Consider the following 16,754-nt stretch of genomic DNA (forward strand, 5'->3'; position numbering starts at 1 on the left):
TCACATGACTGTATATATGTACCATTTTTCCCCCATGGATGGGTTGGGGGGGGGGGCCTTAAGCAGAACAGATATAGTACTGCCAGTGTATACCCTCTTTTAATATTGCTTACCAATGTTTTTCCCAGGAGAATCCAAGTACCTTTGCTCTATCTGTGGAAGCTCTTTCCATAGAGCCTCTGGACTCAGCAAGCACTTAAAAAAACATAAACCAAAACCTGAAGTTCGAGGATTTCAATGTAGCCAGTAAGTCTGACATTCAGTTTCTACAGGTGTTACAGTATGTAGTATTTTATCTCTGTATTTAATATTCCATTTGGCCATTTGAGCAATTCAGTTTTGAAACTGATCCATATTTTCTCTTTCCAGTGCAATAAGGATGGCATGCTGAACTAAGGGTCTTACTTCCTCCTCCTCTCCTGCTCTCTGCTGCCCCCAGTCAGTTATTTCTTATGCAAGTGAGCCTGCAGGAGTAAATTTGATCTGCTCGGTCTTATTTTTGTTTTTCATGTAATGTTTGCATTTTTTTGTAAGATTTTGTGTTCCTGTTCAGCTCCAGTAACTGCCTAGCCTGCGTGAGAGGAGTAGACTTCGGTCTGCAGCTGACAGGGGGGACCTGTTCAGCCAGCCTACTGGAATTGGGGAACTCAGGGGTTTCAACTCTATTCTCTTGAAAACTTGAAAAATAATTCTGTACCTTAGACAATCTTAAAACAAGGAGGAAAAAGCCTCAAATGTATTATGTGCATCAGATAGAACCTATTTATTATGTGCATCGAATAGAACCTATTCTCCTGCATTTTGTTTGATAGAACTCAGGGATTTCCCTTGTAATTTGTTCACTCCTTGACTTGATCAGGAGTGCAGCGCAGGCTGTATGGGCACCAATTGCATTTATTTAGAGTGCACATGGTGTCGGCTGCATTTTCCTCCCTCCTCTTTGCAACGTTTGGATCCTGGTCCCAGCTCAGTCTGTCAAGAACAGGAAGCTTTCCTGATGGCAGAGGTCCTTACCTTATTCCAGCTACCCTGAGAGGAGCTATGGCAGACAACAATTAAACTAAACTAAACCTTAAGTTTAGATACCGCATCCTCTCTATAGAGATAGAGCTCAGCACGGTTTACAGGAACTTTAAAATAAGGAAGGGATAACATAATAAGAATTAGTGATTATAAAGAGGGTAGAGAGACTTACATTTTTGAGAATAGCCAAGTTTTCAGATGCTTTTGGAATAATTGGAGGGAGCCCAGATTCTGCAGCAGGGCAGGAAGGTTATTCTTAATTTTCCTGGATAGATGATGTCTTTTAACGAGGGGAAAGATACTTCAAGTTTTTGGGTGGATCTGGTAGTGTCAGGTCTTGAAAAATTCCAGGATAGTGGAATTAGGGAAGGAAGAGTGCCATGTAGGCAGTGGCGTACCAAGGGGGGGGGGGGGGGGGGGCGGTCCGCCCCGGGTACCAAGCCCTGAGGGGGTGCTCCCGGTCCGGTCCAGTTCCCCCCCCCCTGCGCCGGGTGTCGCGTCTGGAAACAGCCTGCAGCAAGATCGCGATGCCAGAGATCTTTGCCTGCTTCGACTGTTTCCTCCGCCACGGTCCTGCCCCTCCTCTGATGTCAGAGGAGGGGCGGGACCGCGGCGGAGGAAACAGCCGAAGCAGGCAAAGATCTCTGGCATCGCGCGATCTTGTTGCAGGCTGTTTCCCCAGGGCAGTAGCGTACCAAGAGGGGCGAGGGGGAGGTCCATCCCGGGTGCCGCCTTAGGGGGGGTGCACAGCTGGCCCGGTCCCTATCGCGCTCCTACCCTCCCAGCGAAAGCAGCATCGGCGCCATTATCGAAAAAGGTAATGGCGCCAGGCCTTGGAGCACCAAGGCAGACCGCTTCTCCCCCCTCCCAGCCGAAACCCCGCTGACCATCCTATCTCTCCCCCCCCCAAGTGAACCTTTCCGACCCTCCCAGCGAAAGCAGCAAACCTCCCTCCAGTAGCGTCGGCTTTATCCTCCCTCTGCTGCATCACTGATGACGTCATCAGTAACGCGGCAGAGGGAGGAGAAAGCCGCGAAGGAGGTTTGCTGCTCTCGCTGGGAAGGTCGGAAAGGTTCACGGGGGGGGAGATAGGAGGGTCGGCGTGGGTTCGGCTGGGAGGGGGGAGAAGCGGACTGCCTCGGTGCTCCATTACCTTCTTCGGGCAGCAGCAGCGTTTACAATTCGCTGCTGTTGCCGGCTTCAGGCCTTGTTCTCTGCCGGGTCCTGCCTACTTCCAGTTTTCATGAAGACAGGACCCGACAGAGAGGAAGGCCTGAAGCGGGCAACAGCAGTGAATTGTGAATACTGCTGCTGCCCGATGAAGTTCAGGACATCAGGACATCGGGGAAAGAGCAGGGAGAAATCGGCTGCTGGCTTGGGGGTGAGGGTAGGGAAAGAATCGTGGAAGTGGAGAAATCGGCACGATGGCTTTGTGCAGGCTAGGGGGAGAGAGAAAGAAAGGAAAAAATAAAGAGGGGGGGGCCAGGGGGAGAGAGAAAGAAAGGCAGAAATAAAGAGGGGTCAGGGGGAGAGAGAAAGAAAGGCAGAAAGAAAGAGGGGGACCAAGGGGAGAGAAAGAAAGGCAGAAATAAAGAGGGGTCAAGGGGGAGAGAAAGAAAGGCAGAAAGAAAGAGGAGGGCCAGGGGGAGAGAGAAAGAAAGGCAGAAAGAGGGGGACCAAGGGGAGAGAAAGAAAGGCAGAAATAAAGAGGGGGGTCAAGGGGGAGAGAAAGAAAGGCAGAAAGAAAGAGGGGGGCCAGGAAGAGAGAGAAAGAAAGGCAGAAATAAAGAGGGGAGCCAGGGGGAGAGAAAAAGAAGAAGGATCAGAAGAAGGACCAGAGACTCATGAAATCACCAGACAAAAAAGTAGGAAAAATGATTTTATTTTCAACTTAGTGATCAAAATGTGTCCGTTTTGAAAATTTATATCTGCTGTCTATATTTTGCACTATGGCCCCCTTTTACTAAACCGCAATAGAGTTTTTTAGCGCAGGGAGCCTATGAGCGTCGAGAGCAGCGTGGGGCATTCAGCGCAGCTCCCTACGCTAAAAACCGCTATCGCAGTTTAGTAAAAAGGGAGGGGGAATATTTGTCTATTTTTGTATAGTTGTTACTGAGGTGACATTGCATAAAGTCATCTGCCTTGACCTCTTTGAAAACCCGCGGAATATAAATGATAATTAACATTTTCTCTGCGTACAGCGTGCTTTGTGTTTTTAAAATTTTATTGTTGGTAGATCATTTTGACTTGGCCACAAAGGTAAGAGGGAGGGAGGGAGGGGAAACTGCTGAAAGACATCTAATAATAATAATAAGGCTTGACTGCAGGGAATTATTTTTGTAAAATCATGTTTTGTTATGTGACTGGCATTATCTAGACTTTAATTTCTATGAATGAATAGAATGAAAATGATATAAAATTACTTACTTGTTTTTATGTGCGTGCGCTGAAGGAAGTGGAGAGAGAGTGGGCTGAGGATGCTGAAGGGAAATGGGGAAGAGAGTGGGGAGAAGACGCTGATTTATAAATTGACAATTGTACAGAATATTGTTTCTTTTTATACTTTAATATAAACAATTCAAGGCTTGTGTGGATGGAATCAGGTGGTTTGCGGGGATGGGGACCGAACTTACGGGGATTAGTCCAATAAAATTGTATTTTTTTATATCTCATTATTTGTTTTATTTATAAAGTGGTGATTGTTATGTATCAGTTTTTTCAAATTTACATCTACTGTCTTTATATTTTGCACTGTATTAGAGGACATGTGTTACTGTTTTTTGTGGTGTTGCATTGTATCCAGGGTCTGGTTTCTTGGCGGATCAGTTTAACTTTTGTCTACATATTTCTATTTTTAGTTTGTGATTATTCCATTTTGGGCGAGGGTGTATCTCTGTTCTGTGTGTATGAAAAAGACATAGTTTTCAGTTGGCATTGACTACAGGACCAATTGACTGTGCGGGATCTGGCTTGTTTAGTTTTACAATGTATGTGTTGGTGTTCTAGTGCTCACTGCAGTGTTTAAGATGCAGCCTTTTCCTAGGTACACTCTTGTGGTGCGATATGTAGATTGGTACTAAAAATCATATTTTTCATATAGATGGGGGGGGTGTCAAAAAATGATGGGCCCCGGGTGCCACATACCCTAGGTACGCCACTGCATGTAGGATCTTGAATAATAATAACAACAGATTATATACCGCAATACCGTGAAGTTCTATGCGGTTTACAGAAGATTAAGCAAAGGTAACACATTGAATTGACTTTAAGAGGGGAGGAAGAAAGAGAATTAATAGGACAGGAAATTCATTGTTGAGGAGAGAGTGATCAAAAGGACAAGTTAATTGCTATAGAGGGGAGAGAGAAGAGAGGATCAGTTGTCTAGATGCTTTAGGAACAAGTGTGTTTTTAGACGTTTCCTAAATTCCCCATAAGTAGTGGGCGAAAGCAATTGTTCTAGGTCTCTACCCCACGATGCTGCCTGGTGTGAGAGAAGGTGTTCATGGTGTTTTTTCAGTTTACAACCTCGAACTGGGGGGGAAACAAAATTGGAATGTGAACTTCTCTTGTGTCTGTTGGCCGAGAAGAAGAAAAGGTCAGTTATGTATTTAGGGGCAAGTCCGTGTAGTGCTTTAAAGCAGAAGCAGGCAAATTTAAACTTTACGCGCGCTGCCATTGGCAGCCAATGCAGCTGCCGGTAGTAGGGTGTCACGTGGTCAAACTTCCTCAGCCCAAAGATCAGCTTGACTGCCGCATTTTGCATCAATTGTAAACTTTGCATATTCTTTTGGGAAATTGCTAAATAAGCGATGTTACAGTAGTCAAGTAGACTTAGTACGAGGGATTGGACTAGGGTTCAGAATGTCGATGTATCGAAGTAAGCTTTAATGGATCTGAGTTTCCAGAGAGTAAAGAATCCCTTTCTGATTAAGGAGTCTACCTGGTCTTTCATGGTTAGGCATTGATCCAAAGTTACACCTAGTATCTTAATGGTGGGCTGGATAGGGTAACTAAGTTTATTGATACATAGTGGTGATTTGGTGTCAAGCGGATGTGGCGAAGCAACGAAGAAAGTTGTTTTTTCTGAATTAAGTTTGAGCCTAAAGTTTGTCATCCAGTGCTCCATCATGTTTATGGCTTCTGAAGCTTTGGGAATAGTTTCAGAGACAGAATTAGCGAATGGGATGATAATCGTAAAGTGATCTGCATAACTAAATAGTTTTATTCCCAGCTGGGTTAGCTGCGTGCCCAGTGAGGACATATAGATGTTGAAGAGCAATGGAGATAGTGGAGACCCTTGTGGCACACCGGATGGATTGCTCCAGGTGTTTGAAAGCTCATAATTAAAACGTACCTGATAAGTGCGGGATATAAGGAAGCCACGGAACCAGTTCAGCACCTGATCCCTGATACCAATGGCGTCTAGGCATTGCAGCAGTTTCTCGTGGTCTACTAGATCAAAGACAGAACTCATATCGAATTGCATAACCAGGGCATTAAGGCCCTTACTAAACAGTAGGTGCAGATTGTCTAAGATAGCCGCAATTACTGTCTCAGTACTGAATAACTGTCTAAAACCGGATTGAGTTTCATGTAGGAGAGAGAACTGATCAAGATAATCCATCAGTTGGATGTGTACCAATCCTTCCATTATTTTTACAATAAACGGAATGGATGCTACCGGTCTGTAGTTGGATATTAGGGCTGAAGATTCTTTTCGATTTTTTAGAATTGGGGTTATTATTATGTGACCATTATTAGAGAGAAACTTCCCAGTTTTTAGGTTGTGAGCCAAGTATTGCATCAGCGATAGTTTAAATTTTAAAGGTGCCGCTTTCATTATTTCTGGGGGGCATGAATCCAGAACGCAATAGGATTTAGAGTATTTGTTATATAGTCGGGTGTAATTATTCCACTCTAAATCTTGAAAGGAGCTCCAGATCATGTCTGCCGGTATATCATTTCCTTGGGTGAGAGCTATTTGATGATCACTAGGGTCGTTAGTTGAACAATGGATTCTAAGGTTTTTAATTTTTGAATCGAAGTACAGTGCTAAGTCATTTGCAGAGGGTAACTTAGTGTTGTGTGTGGATGTGGTGTAGTGAGCGGTGTCAAATAAATTTGTGATCAGGTTGAAAAGCTCTTTTGTATTGATTCCTTGTGAGCCATTACAAGATGAGTTGATTTTAATTGAGTAGAATGCTTTACTTTTGTCTTTTATCATTTGTTTGTAGATTTTGAAGGGTAGGCAGGCACATTTAAAGTGCACCCTAGAAATTGCTGGAAGCCAGTGAAGTATTGACAGAAGCGGGGAAACATGATCAAATTTACTTTTTGTGAAAATCAACCTAGCCGCAATGTTCTGGATCCACTGAAGTCTTTGAAGACTTTTCTTGGTTAGACTTAGATGAAGTTACATCTTCCAAACATTTGGTCTGTGAATAGGGCTGTCCCAGCCCACAGGACAGTTCGGGGTGGGGGTCTGAAATTGTGGTTTTTGAGGTTATATTTTGTTGTAGCCTAGTTCGTCCACCCCAGAAATCTTAAAATTGCTGGGTTTTTAGGTCCTCTGGTGGAGTTTCAGTTGTTTTTTCAGCGGGAAATCCTGGCAGAGGCCATCTTGGATGTTTCTTGATTTGAAGTCTAAGTTCTCAAACTTCTTCAAAAAGCCTCATTTTTTATTCTATCAGTGATAGAGTCCTCATGCTTCAATGACTTGAATTAATGCAAAGTTTGTGCCGATTGGGTACCCGAAGAGCACCCTTGTGCTGTGTGTTCCACACATGCTGGTGAGGCAGGAGCCTCGGGTTTAGCCTCTAACCACCTTATTAATGCTGTCAAATGACTGTTGGGACAGATTGGGGATGAAGTTACCCCCTTGGGGTCCTGTAATGCAGTGCCAGTGCCTAATAAAGGTTCTGAATGTCCCAAAGCGAAAAGAAAGCACTCTAACCCTCTTCTTGAAGGGGGTTCTCAATCCTCTATGCCCTTTACACCTGACTTTGTGAACTTGCTCTGGCAAGCCTATGTCGGCAGCACCTTTTGGGTCAGCTAGAGAGTGACCATCTGTGCAGCCTCCGCGTGTTCCAGCATCTGCTTCTCCATGGAGGCTGAGTCTCCCCCAAACACCGACAGCTGGTAAGACTGGGTTCCTGAAGAGGATGAACTGGATGCTTATCCCCTCTCTCAGGGAGAAGCCTTGGTCAAAAACAATGCAACACTGGGCGAAGTAGATCAGGGTCTGAATGATGTGGATGTGAAACAGAGTGAGGACCCCTCAGTTCACAGGCTGTTCAAGTCTGCTGCTCTGACGGATCTTCTTATTGAGTCTCTGAAGGAGCTCAAAATTGATCCTCCTCAGTCTTCTTCCCACTGTTCACCCTGTTGACTTGGGTCTGCTCTCAGCCTACCACCTTTCTGTGGCACCTGAATATGAAAGTTCTGATTTCTGAGCACTGAGAGAACCTGAAGGTCTCCTTAAATTGGCAAAAGCAATGTCCAAGCTATATCCTATGGATCAGGAGTTCCAGCAAATGTTTGCTATGCCTAAAGTGGACTCTCTGGTGGCCAAGTGCACATCCCTTCCCAGTGAGGGGGGCATAGTGCTTAAGGATCAACAAGATCACAGGCTATACATGAATCCATCCTTCTGGTTCCTTCTCCTACTCATCTCACCTCTCTATACTTCCCTCTGTCTGAAACCTCCCTCTCCCAACCTACTCGACCCCGCAAACACCAATAACATCTGCCCTGGCCTCAGAATCCCCACACTGATACGCACCAGAAATCCCCCTTTTAAGAAAAACCCCCGAAAAGTCAACCAGGATTCACTAAACCCCTTGCCCCCTGCCAATCTTCCCAACACTGCCTCTGACTCTCTCACCCCAGTCACAACATCTTGCAATGCCAGATCTGCATGTAACAAGACCCAAATCTTGAAGGACCTTCTAGACGAGCTCGACCCTGGATTCCTGTGCATCACGGAATCATGGATCGCCAAAGACGACCTATTCACACAAAACGAACTCCTCCCCCCCCACCGGTTATCAAGGTCTCTTCTCTCCCAGATCCAATCGAAAAGGAGGAGGACTGGCACTCCTTTATAAATCTTTCTTCGACGTCCAGCTCCTCGAGAAGGGCACTCACGCCTCTCTAGAATATATGCTTGCCTCAGTCAATGATGAACTCCGCACTCACCCATTGGGCATATTGTTACTATACCGCCCACCTACCCCTTGGATCAACTCCTCCAATCTCGTCTTTGAGGCCATAACAAATGCCTTCCTTAAATTTCAAAGACTATTGATTGTGGGTGTTAATTATTTCCACCTTGACGATACCTCCAGCAAGGACACGATTGAATTTAACACTTTCCTTACCTCTCTAGGTTTCCCCTCACCTACCTCTTCTCCAACCCACGAAAAGGGGCACACACTCGACTTCACCACTTTCCTCGATCTTACCGCCTTCAAAACTTCAACCGATGACACTCGGGAACAAGTCCCTTGGTCTGACCAATTCTTAGGAGCTACCTGTCTCCCCATTTTCATGTCACACCTTGAATCCCCATCCCGCTCCTCCCATTCCATAACCTTCCGCAAAAAAACTTTGAGCAATCTATTCTGGTCCAAATTCCTCAACAACTCTCCTCCAATCCTAAGCCTACAGACTCCGAATCCTACTGGCGCAACTGGATCTCCCTCTCCAAATCCATCTACCATTCCCTTGCTCCACTATCCACTAAAACCATCTCCTACCCCCGAAAAGCCCCCTGGTACCTACCGCTTCACAGAGAACTGAAACAGAAATGTCACGCTCTGGAGCGCAAATGGAAAAAATTTAAATCCCATTCAGATAGACAGATCTGGAGGGTCAATATCAAACTCTACAATTCAACACTAAAAAAAGCCAGGAAGAACTTCTTCAGAGATAAGATCTCCAGATCCAACAACCAGATCAGTACGTTGTTTAACATTTGGCGCTCCTTAACTACAAAAAAGGACCCATCCATGCTCCCCTTGTCGCTATCAGCCAATGCCCTAGCAAAATTCTTCAATGAAAAGTTTACCACCCTAAGATGCTCCTTTCTTCCTACAGTCTCCTACAACTCCCTGACCTCTACTGACCTCAACCCTACCCTACCTGTCTCCAATCCCATTCCAGCTGACAGATCCTGGACCGTCTTTGAGCTTGTTTCCGAATCGCAAGTCTCCAAACTCTGCCTCAAACTAAAAACTTGCAAGTGTACCTTGGATCCTTTCCCCTCCTACCTATTTGAGAATATCTCTACACAGGCCATCACTTCACTCACCAAACTTATAAACTCTGCCCTAACATGGGGCCTTTTCTCCTCCGAAATGGGACATATTGCACAGACCCCCCCTACTGAAAAAGACCGACCTTGACCCCACCATACCATCCAATTACCGCCTAATTGCAAACATCCCTCTCCTAACCAAGATGTTAGAATCTATCATATCCACTCAACTCTCATCCTACCTAGAAAGATTCTCTATTCTCCTACCCCACCAATTCGGCTTCAGACCCAACTTCAGCACCGAATCCCTATTGGCCTCACTAATCTCCAAGGTGCAACAACTCCATTCCCGCAATAAATTCGCTGTTCTTCTTCAATTCGACCTCTCCGCAGCTTTTGACATCGTCCATCATGATATCCTAACCTTCCAACTCTCCGAAATAGGCATAAGCTCCACAGTCCTAGATTGGTTCTCGAAATTCCTACATTTCCGCTCCTACACCGTTAACATAAACGGTACCTCATCCTCCCCCTGGAAGCCGATATGAGGAGTCCCGCAAGGCTCACCCCTCTCTCCTATCCTTTTCAACATCTACATGTCCTCTCTGAAACTCCTCCACCTATCCCCCCTAGAAACTCTCTACACCTATGCTGATGACATCCTCATCCTCCTCGAGACAGACTCGAACCTCACTAACCTCGCTGAGAACATATCCGCATGTATAATGAACCTCCAATCCTGGGCCCAATCTGTACAAATGAAACTGAATGAATCCAAAACAAAATTACTTTGGCTCGGCCCAATATTAGATCATTTACCCACCTCCATCCCTTTATCTTCCGGCCCCACTCTTCAGCTCGAGTTTTCAAGCAATGTGCTGGGCATCATCATAGACTCCTCTCTCTCCTTCAATGACCACCTCAACTCCTTGGTAAAAAAATGCTTCTTTAGCCTTCATATGCTGAGGAAAGTGAGATCCTGCTTTCATCATTCTCACTTCGCTGTCCTTGTTCAATCCACCATCCTCTCTAGACTGGATTATTGTAACTCCATCTTTATAAGCCTAACTAAGAAAAACCTCCATAGACTTCAGCTAATTCAGAATGCCGCGGCTAAGCTTATTTTCGCAAAAGGCAAGTTCGATCACGTCTCTCCACTCCTGTCCAAGCTCCACTGGCTTCCAGTACACTCCAGAGTCCTCTTTAAATGTGCCTGCTTAGCCTTCAAGTTTCTACACGGTTATCCTTCCTCCCATTATTCCACTCCTTTGGAACTCCTCTAACCCTAACTCCACCAGATCTTCCCCAAAACTGAAACTATCATTCCCTTCTGCAAAAGGTATATCCCGCGCAGGAAAACTATGAACATCCCTCCCCTTTAGAACCACAGAACTCTGGAACAACCTCACATCCCCGCTCAGAAATTCACACTCCCTCCAATTCTTCTGCAAACACCTGAAAACTAGGCTCTTTTCAAAAATCTAACACCTCCTGCTCTCTGGGACCCTTGTCCCTCTCTTTCTTCTTGTTCCTTTCCTATAACCCTTCATTGGAGTTCCTTTCTATCCTAACTCTGTAAACCGTGCCGAGCTCTACACTTGTGGAGATGGCGCGGTATACAAACCTAAGGTTTAGTTTAGTTTAGTTTAGTTGATCAAAAGGCAGTTTAAGGCCTTATCTCTGGCGGTGCGGGCTGCTGTGGCAGCCTCCTTTGTGGTTCAAGCATGCCATTCTAAATTGTATGACCCAAGCAGTACGCATTAGGATCCCTCTTACCATCTGTTGCTGGTGGAAATGGACTATGTGGCTGATGCTTTGTATGATCTGCTTTGGGTAATGGACAAGTCTCAGCTTATTTTGTATCTGCTCGCAGAATTCTGTGGATCAGAGATTGAGCTGGGGATCTACTTCCAAAGACACACAGCAGGCTTCATTTCAGGGGCAATATGCTGTTTGGCTAGGGATTGGATGAGCTCATGGCTAGTGTGCAAGATCGCTGCCCAAAGTCATTCCCAGCAAGCATAGGACCTCTATAGAGAAGCCTGTAGGTCCTTTTGTGGCTCCAACCATTCCTGCATTTTTTCCCCTGTGGCCTCATCCTAGAGGTTTTTTCAGAGGCCACAGCAGAGATTCTCTAGAAATTGAAAAGCACAGGGCTCTGCCTCCTGTCCAGGGGGTCAATCCAAGAAATTGCAATTTTGCTTGGGGAGGCTGTAAGCCTGGGAAAATCGGAGGCAGGTTTCAGGACTTCCTGACAGCTTGGGAAGCTATCACAACTGACCAGTGGGTTCTGGAAATCATGGATGGCTACAAGTTGGAGTTTGCTTGTCCTCTCTCTGCCTGGTTCCTGGATTCGCCTATGGGGAAGTTATGTGTTTCTATTAATGAGCAAATCAAAATCTTGTTGGAGAATCTCTCCATTCTCCTGTTCTCTGCTCTAGGGCTGTCGCCGGTTTTGAAACTAACTGACTGAGGGCAGCAGGAAGAAGGAAGAGGTACTGAAAATAGTGAGCAGTATCTCCTGCAATGGACTCGCAGAAGTGGATGCAAGACTCTTGGTTCAGCATACCATCCCTATCTACTGGAAAAGATATTATATAGGTAAGAACCTAATCTCTTTTTTTATAACACAAAGACTGTGGACCATCAACTATATTTGTTCTAAAAGGGTTTGTTTTCTAACATAAATTAACTGCTTTAGCAAAGAGAATGTAAAGTTGTTGGTTTTTTTTCATGGAATAAACATGGTTTGGAGGTAATGGAACAAAACCAAAGACACACAATTCAAGAAAAGCTGGCATAAGCACTGAAGAGCTGGCTGCTGAAGCCCTTCACAGGCTGACTCCAAAAACCATACAGACATGCAGTGTATTCCAAAGTCAGACAATATTTTATTTGAGCAGAGTATAAAAATAACAACAGCAAAAGCGTGTTAACAAAATATATTCTCTCAGTGGAAATACATTTGAGGGATTAATACAGGTAGATGCCAAGGCAAAAAATATCTAGTTGTAAGTAATTATCCCTAGCTTACGCAAAGGCATGCATCAATTTTTATAACCTTCTTTCATGGTGGCACCTTTTATTCTTTTATTCTTGTGTCAATCGAGATTTGTCTTGTCATATTGCAAAGATGCTATTATCTGCCCTGTCCTATCATATCCTGTGATTCCTTATCCACAAATGGCCATTCCTTACACAATTCCATAGTTTTTTCTATAGTTCTGTCCTTCCTTATTTGGCAAGTTGTTGACAGCATGGCTACCTGTTTTTCTGTGCTATTCAGTGTCGGCTCTGTCCTAGGTAAAATATTCAGTACATTCCTTAGACCTGACATATGATCACTTGATCCAAGTTCCAGCAGTACCTTGGGCTCCAGCAAGATCATTGCCTGTTTTTGGTAGATGAAACTTAAGCAGATTGAAAATGAACTGCAGGGCAAGCCTGCACATAAAGTCTTGATATCAGTTAGTTAATAAGAATTCTACTTCATGGGGACAGAGAGGCCCTTCTTCAGCACACAGGATATTTTTTGCACAGCAAGAGGAAAGCCAAAGATTGACCGAGGTTTATGAGTTTTATAGCCTTACACTAGGAATGACATTGGGCAGACAGGGTAACATCCTTGCCTGTTGTCATGATTGAGTTTTGCTATAACCAAGCTTTGTTACAGAGAGGTAAGTGGCTTTTAAGGAGATTTGCTGAATGTCAAGTATATTCTTTATTCTTTACTGCTTTTGAGAAAGCAGTGAATCATTTATAAAATTGACAATCATAGTTTTCAGTTAGGATACTTTTTATGTATGTGTTCTGAATGCATTTGCTTCTCATGGCAGGTGTGAGAAGAGTTTCTATGAAGCTCGGGATCTCCGGCAGCACATGAATAAGCACTTAGGCGTGAAGCCATTCCAATGCCAGTACTGTGGGAAGTGCTACAGCTGGAAAAAAGACTGGTACTCCCACGTGAAGTCCCATTCAGTCACAGAGCCATACAAGTGCGTATGCAAGGATTTATTAGCAACAGATTGCAAGAGTAAGGATCTCAAGGGATTGTTTTATGGGACTGTCACTTGCAGATAAATTAGTCAGTGGCTATATGTGTTTTTTAAATAATATGGACTAAATGCATGCTTTGAAAAGGTTAACATTTTTAGCCTTTAATTATTGTTTTCTTATGTTGCTGCTTGCTTTCAGATAGTCTTATCTGGAAGACAATGTGAAGCACAATACTATAACTAGGTGCTAACATTTACACACATTATCCCAGGACAAGCAGGCAAGTATTCTCACATATGGGTGACGTCATCCGACGGAGCCCCAATGCGGACGCCTCACAAGCAGACTTGCTTGAAGAAACTAGAAGTTTTGAGTCGCCCACACCACGCATGCGTGAGTGCCTTCCCGCCCAATGCACAGGGCGCGTCTCCTCAGTTCTTAGTTTTCCGCGGAGCCGAGAAGTCAGTCTTTTTGGCTTTCTCCGGTAACTTCGTCATTCGTGCCCTCTCTCACCGCGGTTTGTGTTTTATTTTTCTCACGAATCGCTGTGTTCTTACTTTTCTTTCTTAAAAAAAATAAATAAATTTTCTTCCGTTCGTTCGTCCGGTACAGGCCGCTCGGCCGCAGCCCGAGGGCTTCAACTTTGCGTCGGCTTTATTTTTGTCTATGCCCCGGCCTGTTACAGGTTTCAAAAGGTGTAGCAAGAGCAAGTGCACGATATCTCTCACGGACCCTCACGGACGCTGCCTCAAGTGCCTTGGGCAGAAACATCATCCTACCTTGTAGCTGCCTTGCCAAACACTTAAGCCTCGTGCTTTTAAGCGTCGCTGCATCCTAGTGGACAGCCTCTTCAAGATGGAGTCTACTAATCCCTCAACATCGAAGGTGTCTTCGGCCTCGACTCCCATCGAAGCCTCTGCCTACTGCTTCCACCACGAGCTTCATCAGACCTTCGTCGTTTGGAGCGGCTCTTGCTTCGATGCCCTCTGCTGCGATATCTTCTCCTGTCTCCTCAGGTCAGATAGCTCAGCACTCAGTTCCGCCAGTGGTGATTAAAGTGTCAAAGCCTCCCAAGTCGAAACACTCTCACACCACTGTGCAGGACCCTTCAGCCAAGGCAGGTGGGCCAGTTTCAGACGCGGTACCCTCCTTGCCGGCTTCGTCCCAGACCTCTTTGGAGGAGCAGATTATTAAGGTCCTTACTACCATGGGACCCACACTGCTCACTCTTCTCCAGCTTGGGCATGCAGAAGTCTCCCGCGAGGTCGAGCCACCTTTGCCCCGGTCTGATCCTCCACACTTGATGCAGGGAGCGGAGCCTCTGCGAGTGTCTGGTGTGGTTTCCAAGCACGAAACGCATGGAGTAGATTCTTTGCGAGTGTGTCGACAGGATACCTCACACTCTACAAAGGCTGTCCAGTCTTCGAAAGTGCTTCGAGGCTACTCCTCCACGCCTATAGATCTTCGATCTTCTGCTTCCGAGGCGACCTCTGCTCGGTCCTCGAGATCCAGTTTGAGACACAGTTCTCGACACCACTCAAGGCCTGCTTCGAGGCATTCTTCCAGACATCATTCCTCGAAGCCTCGATCCCCTCCGGCCTCGACAAGATCACCAACTCCTCGTTCCAGGTCTCCGATGCCGGCCCTCGAGGATATTCCGATTTCCAGTGCCTCGTCCAAGTCTCCAGGTTCCTTCGCAACATGGTTTCCTGCCAAGGCTTCTTCTTCGACTTCAGCTGCCTCGACGTCCTCGAGTCCTTCTCGAGGCCGTGCAACTGCAGATCAGTTATCTTTCTCCTCTTTTTTGAGACAGATGGCTGTGGACTTAAGCGTTCCATTGGACACTGGCTCTAAATATTCTAAAGAATACCTCGAGGTCATACATCTTCTTCAACCTCCGGCTGAATCTCTTAAGCTTCCACTACATAAGCTTCTCGATCAGACTTTTACTAGATGCATGGAGACTCCTTTTTCCATTCCAGCAGTTCCAGGAAAGTTGGATGCCAAATATAAAACGATGCATCATAAAGGCTTTGACAACTCCCAGTTGTCTCATCAATCCCTCCTTTTAGAATCCTCTTTAAAGAGATCACATCCTTCCAGGGTTTATGCCACAGTTCCTCCTGGCAGGGAAGGAAAAACCATGGATAAATTTGGACGTCGCATTTACCAGAATGCTATGATGTCTTCTAGGGTCTTTAATTATAATTTTTATTTTATCACTTATTTTGAATTTCTTTTGTCTCTTTTGCCAAAATTTTTGAATTACTTGGATGATAACATGCATTTTGAGTTTCAAGAAGTCATTGCTTCTTTCTTTCAGTTACGTCTCCATCTTCTGCAATCATCTTATGATGTCTTTGAGCTCTCTGCCTGAGCAGCGGCTTGCTCTGTGGCCATGCGTCGTCTAGCCTGGCTTCGCACCATCAACATGGACTCTAATCTTCAGGACTGCCTGGCGAACATTCCTTGTGAGGGCAATGACCTTTTCGATGAATCCATCGAGGCAGCCACCAAGTAATTGTTTGACCATGCTAAATCCTTTGACTCCATAGTCAGACCTAAACCTAAGCCAGCTCCTTCTAGGCCTACACGCCCTCCTGTTATCTACCAGAGGCGTTTTCCTCCAAAGCCAGCGCCTTACACTCGCCCTCCTTTGAAGAAATAGCCGCCTCAGAAACCACAGAAGCCTCAACCTCCTGCACCTAAGGCTTCTCAGCCTTTTTGAATGTTTACAACAGAGCATAACCTCCATCGTTCTGTCTCTGACTCCTTTTCCACCTATAGGAGGTCGTCTCCATCATTTTTACAACAGATGGACAGTCATTACATCCGACCTCTGGGTACTTACCATCATAAGGGAAGAATATTCTCTTCATTTCACTCAGGTTCCACCAGAGCTTCCTCCAAGAGAGTATCCTTCCAATCCATCCCAGACTGCCCTATTTCTTCAGGAAGCTCAAGCTCTGCTTCGTCTCCATGCCATCGAACCAGTTTCCTTGGAACAGCAGAGCAGGGGGTTTTACTCCCGTTACTTCCTTGTTCCGAAGAAGACGGGCGATCTGTGACCCATTTTGGATCTCAGGGCTCTCAACATATTTTTGATCAAAGAAAAGTTTTGAATGTTGTCCCTGGCATCTCTCTATCCCCTTTTCGAGCAGAACGACTGGTTATGTTCTCTGGATCTCAAGGAGGCCTATACTCATATCCCCATTCATCCGGCCTCCCGTCAATACCTCAGATTTCGGGTGGGGAATTTGCATTTTCAATACAGAGTACTACCCTTCAGCCTGGCCTCGTCTCCCAGAGTGTTTACCAAGTGCCTGGTTGTGGTAGCGGCAGCTCTAAGGAATCATGGTCTTCAGGTATTTCCCTACCTCGACGACTGGCTCATCAAAGATTCCACATCAAGGGGTTATTGTAGCGACCCAACGGACTACATGGTTCCTACAAAGTTTGGGATTCAACCTCAACTTTC

General features: G+C 45.4%; 1 protein-coding gene across 5 annotated transcripts in view; it reads left to right on the forward strand.

The window, feature by feature from the left end:
- Nucleotides 1-16,754, forward strand: part of ZBTB11 (zinc finger and BTB domain containing 11) — a 126,504-nt gene that overhangs the window by 75,796 nt on the left and 33,954 nt on the right. For 4 of the 5 annotated variants that reach the window (XM_033941326.1, XM_033941327.1, XM_033941329.1 and 1 more), the window contains exons 8-9: nt 129-246; nt 13,117-13,275. In XM_033941326.1, the coding sequence (XP_033797217.1) occupies nt 129-246; nt 13,117-13,275 (277 nt within the window). Of the gene's footprint in view, nt 1-128; nt 247-13,116; nt 13,314-16,754 lie in introns of all 5 variants that reach the window. The other variant, XR_004539163.1, reaches the window with a different exon arrangement.

Source organism: Geotrypetes seraphini, chromosome 4, assembly GCF_902459505.1.
Source record: "Geotrypetes seraphini chromosome 4, aGeoSer1.1, whole genome shotgun sequence".
Classification (NCBI taxonomy): Eukaryota; Metazoa; Chordata; class Amphibia; order Gymnophiona; family Dermophiidae; genus Geotrypetes; species Geotrypetes seraphini.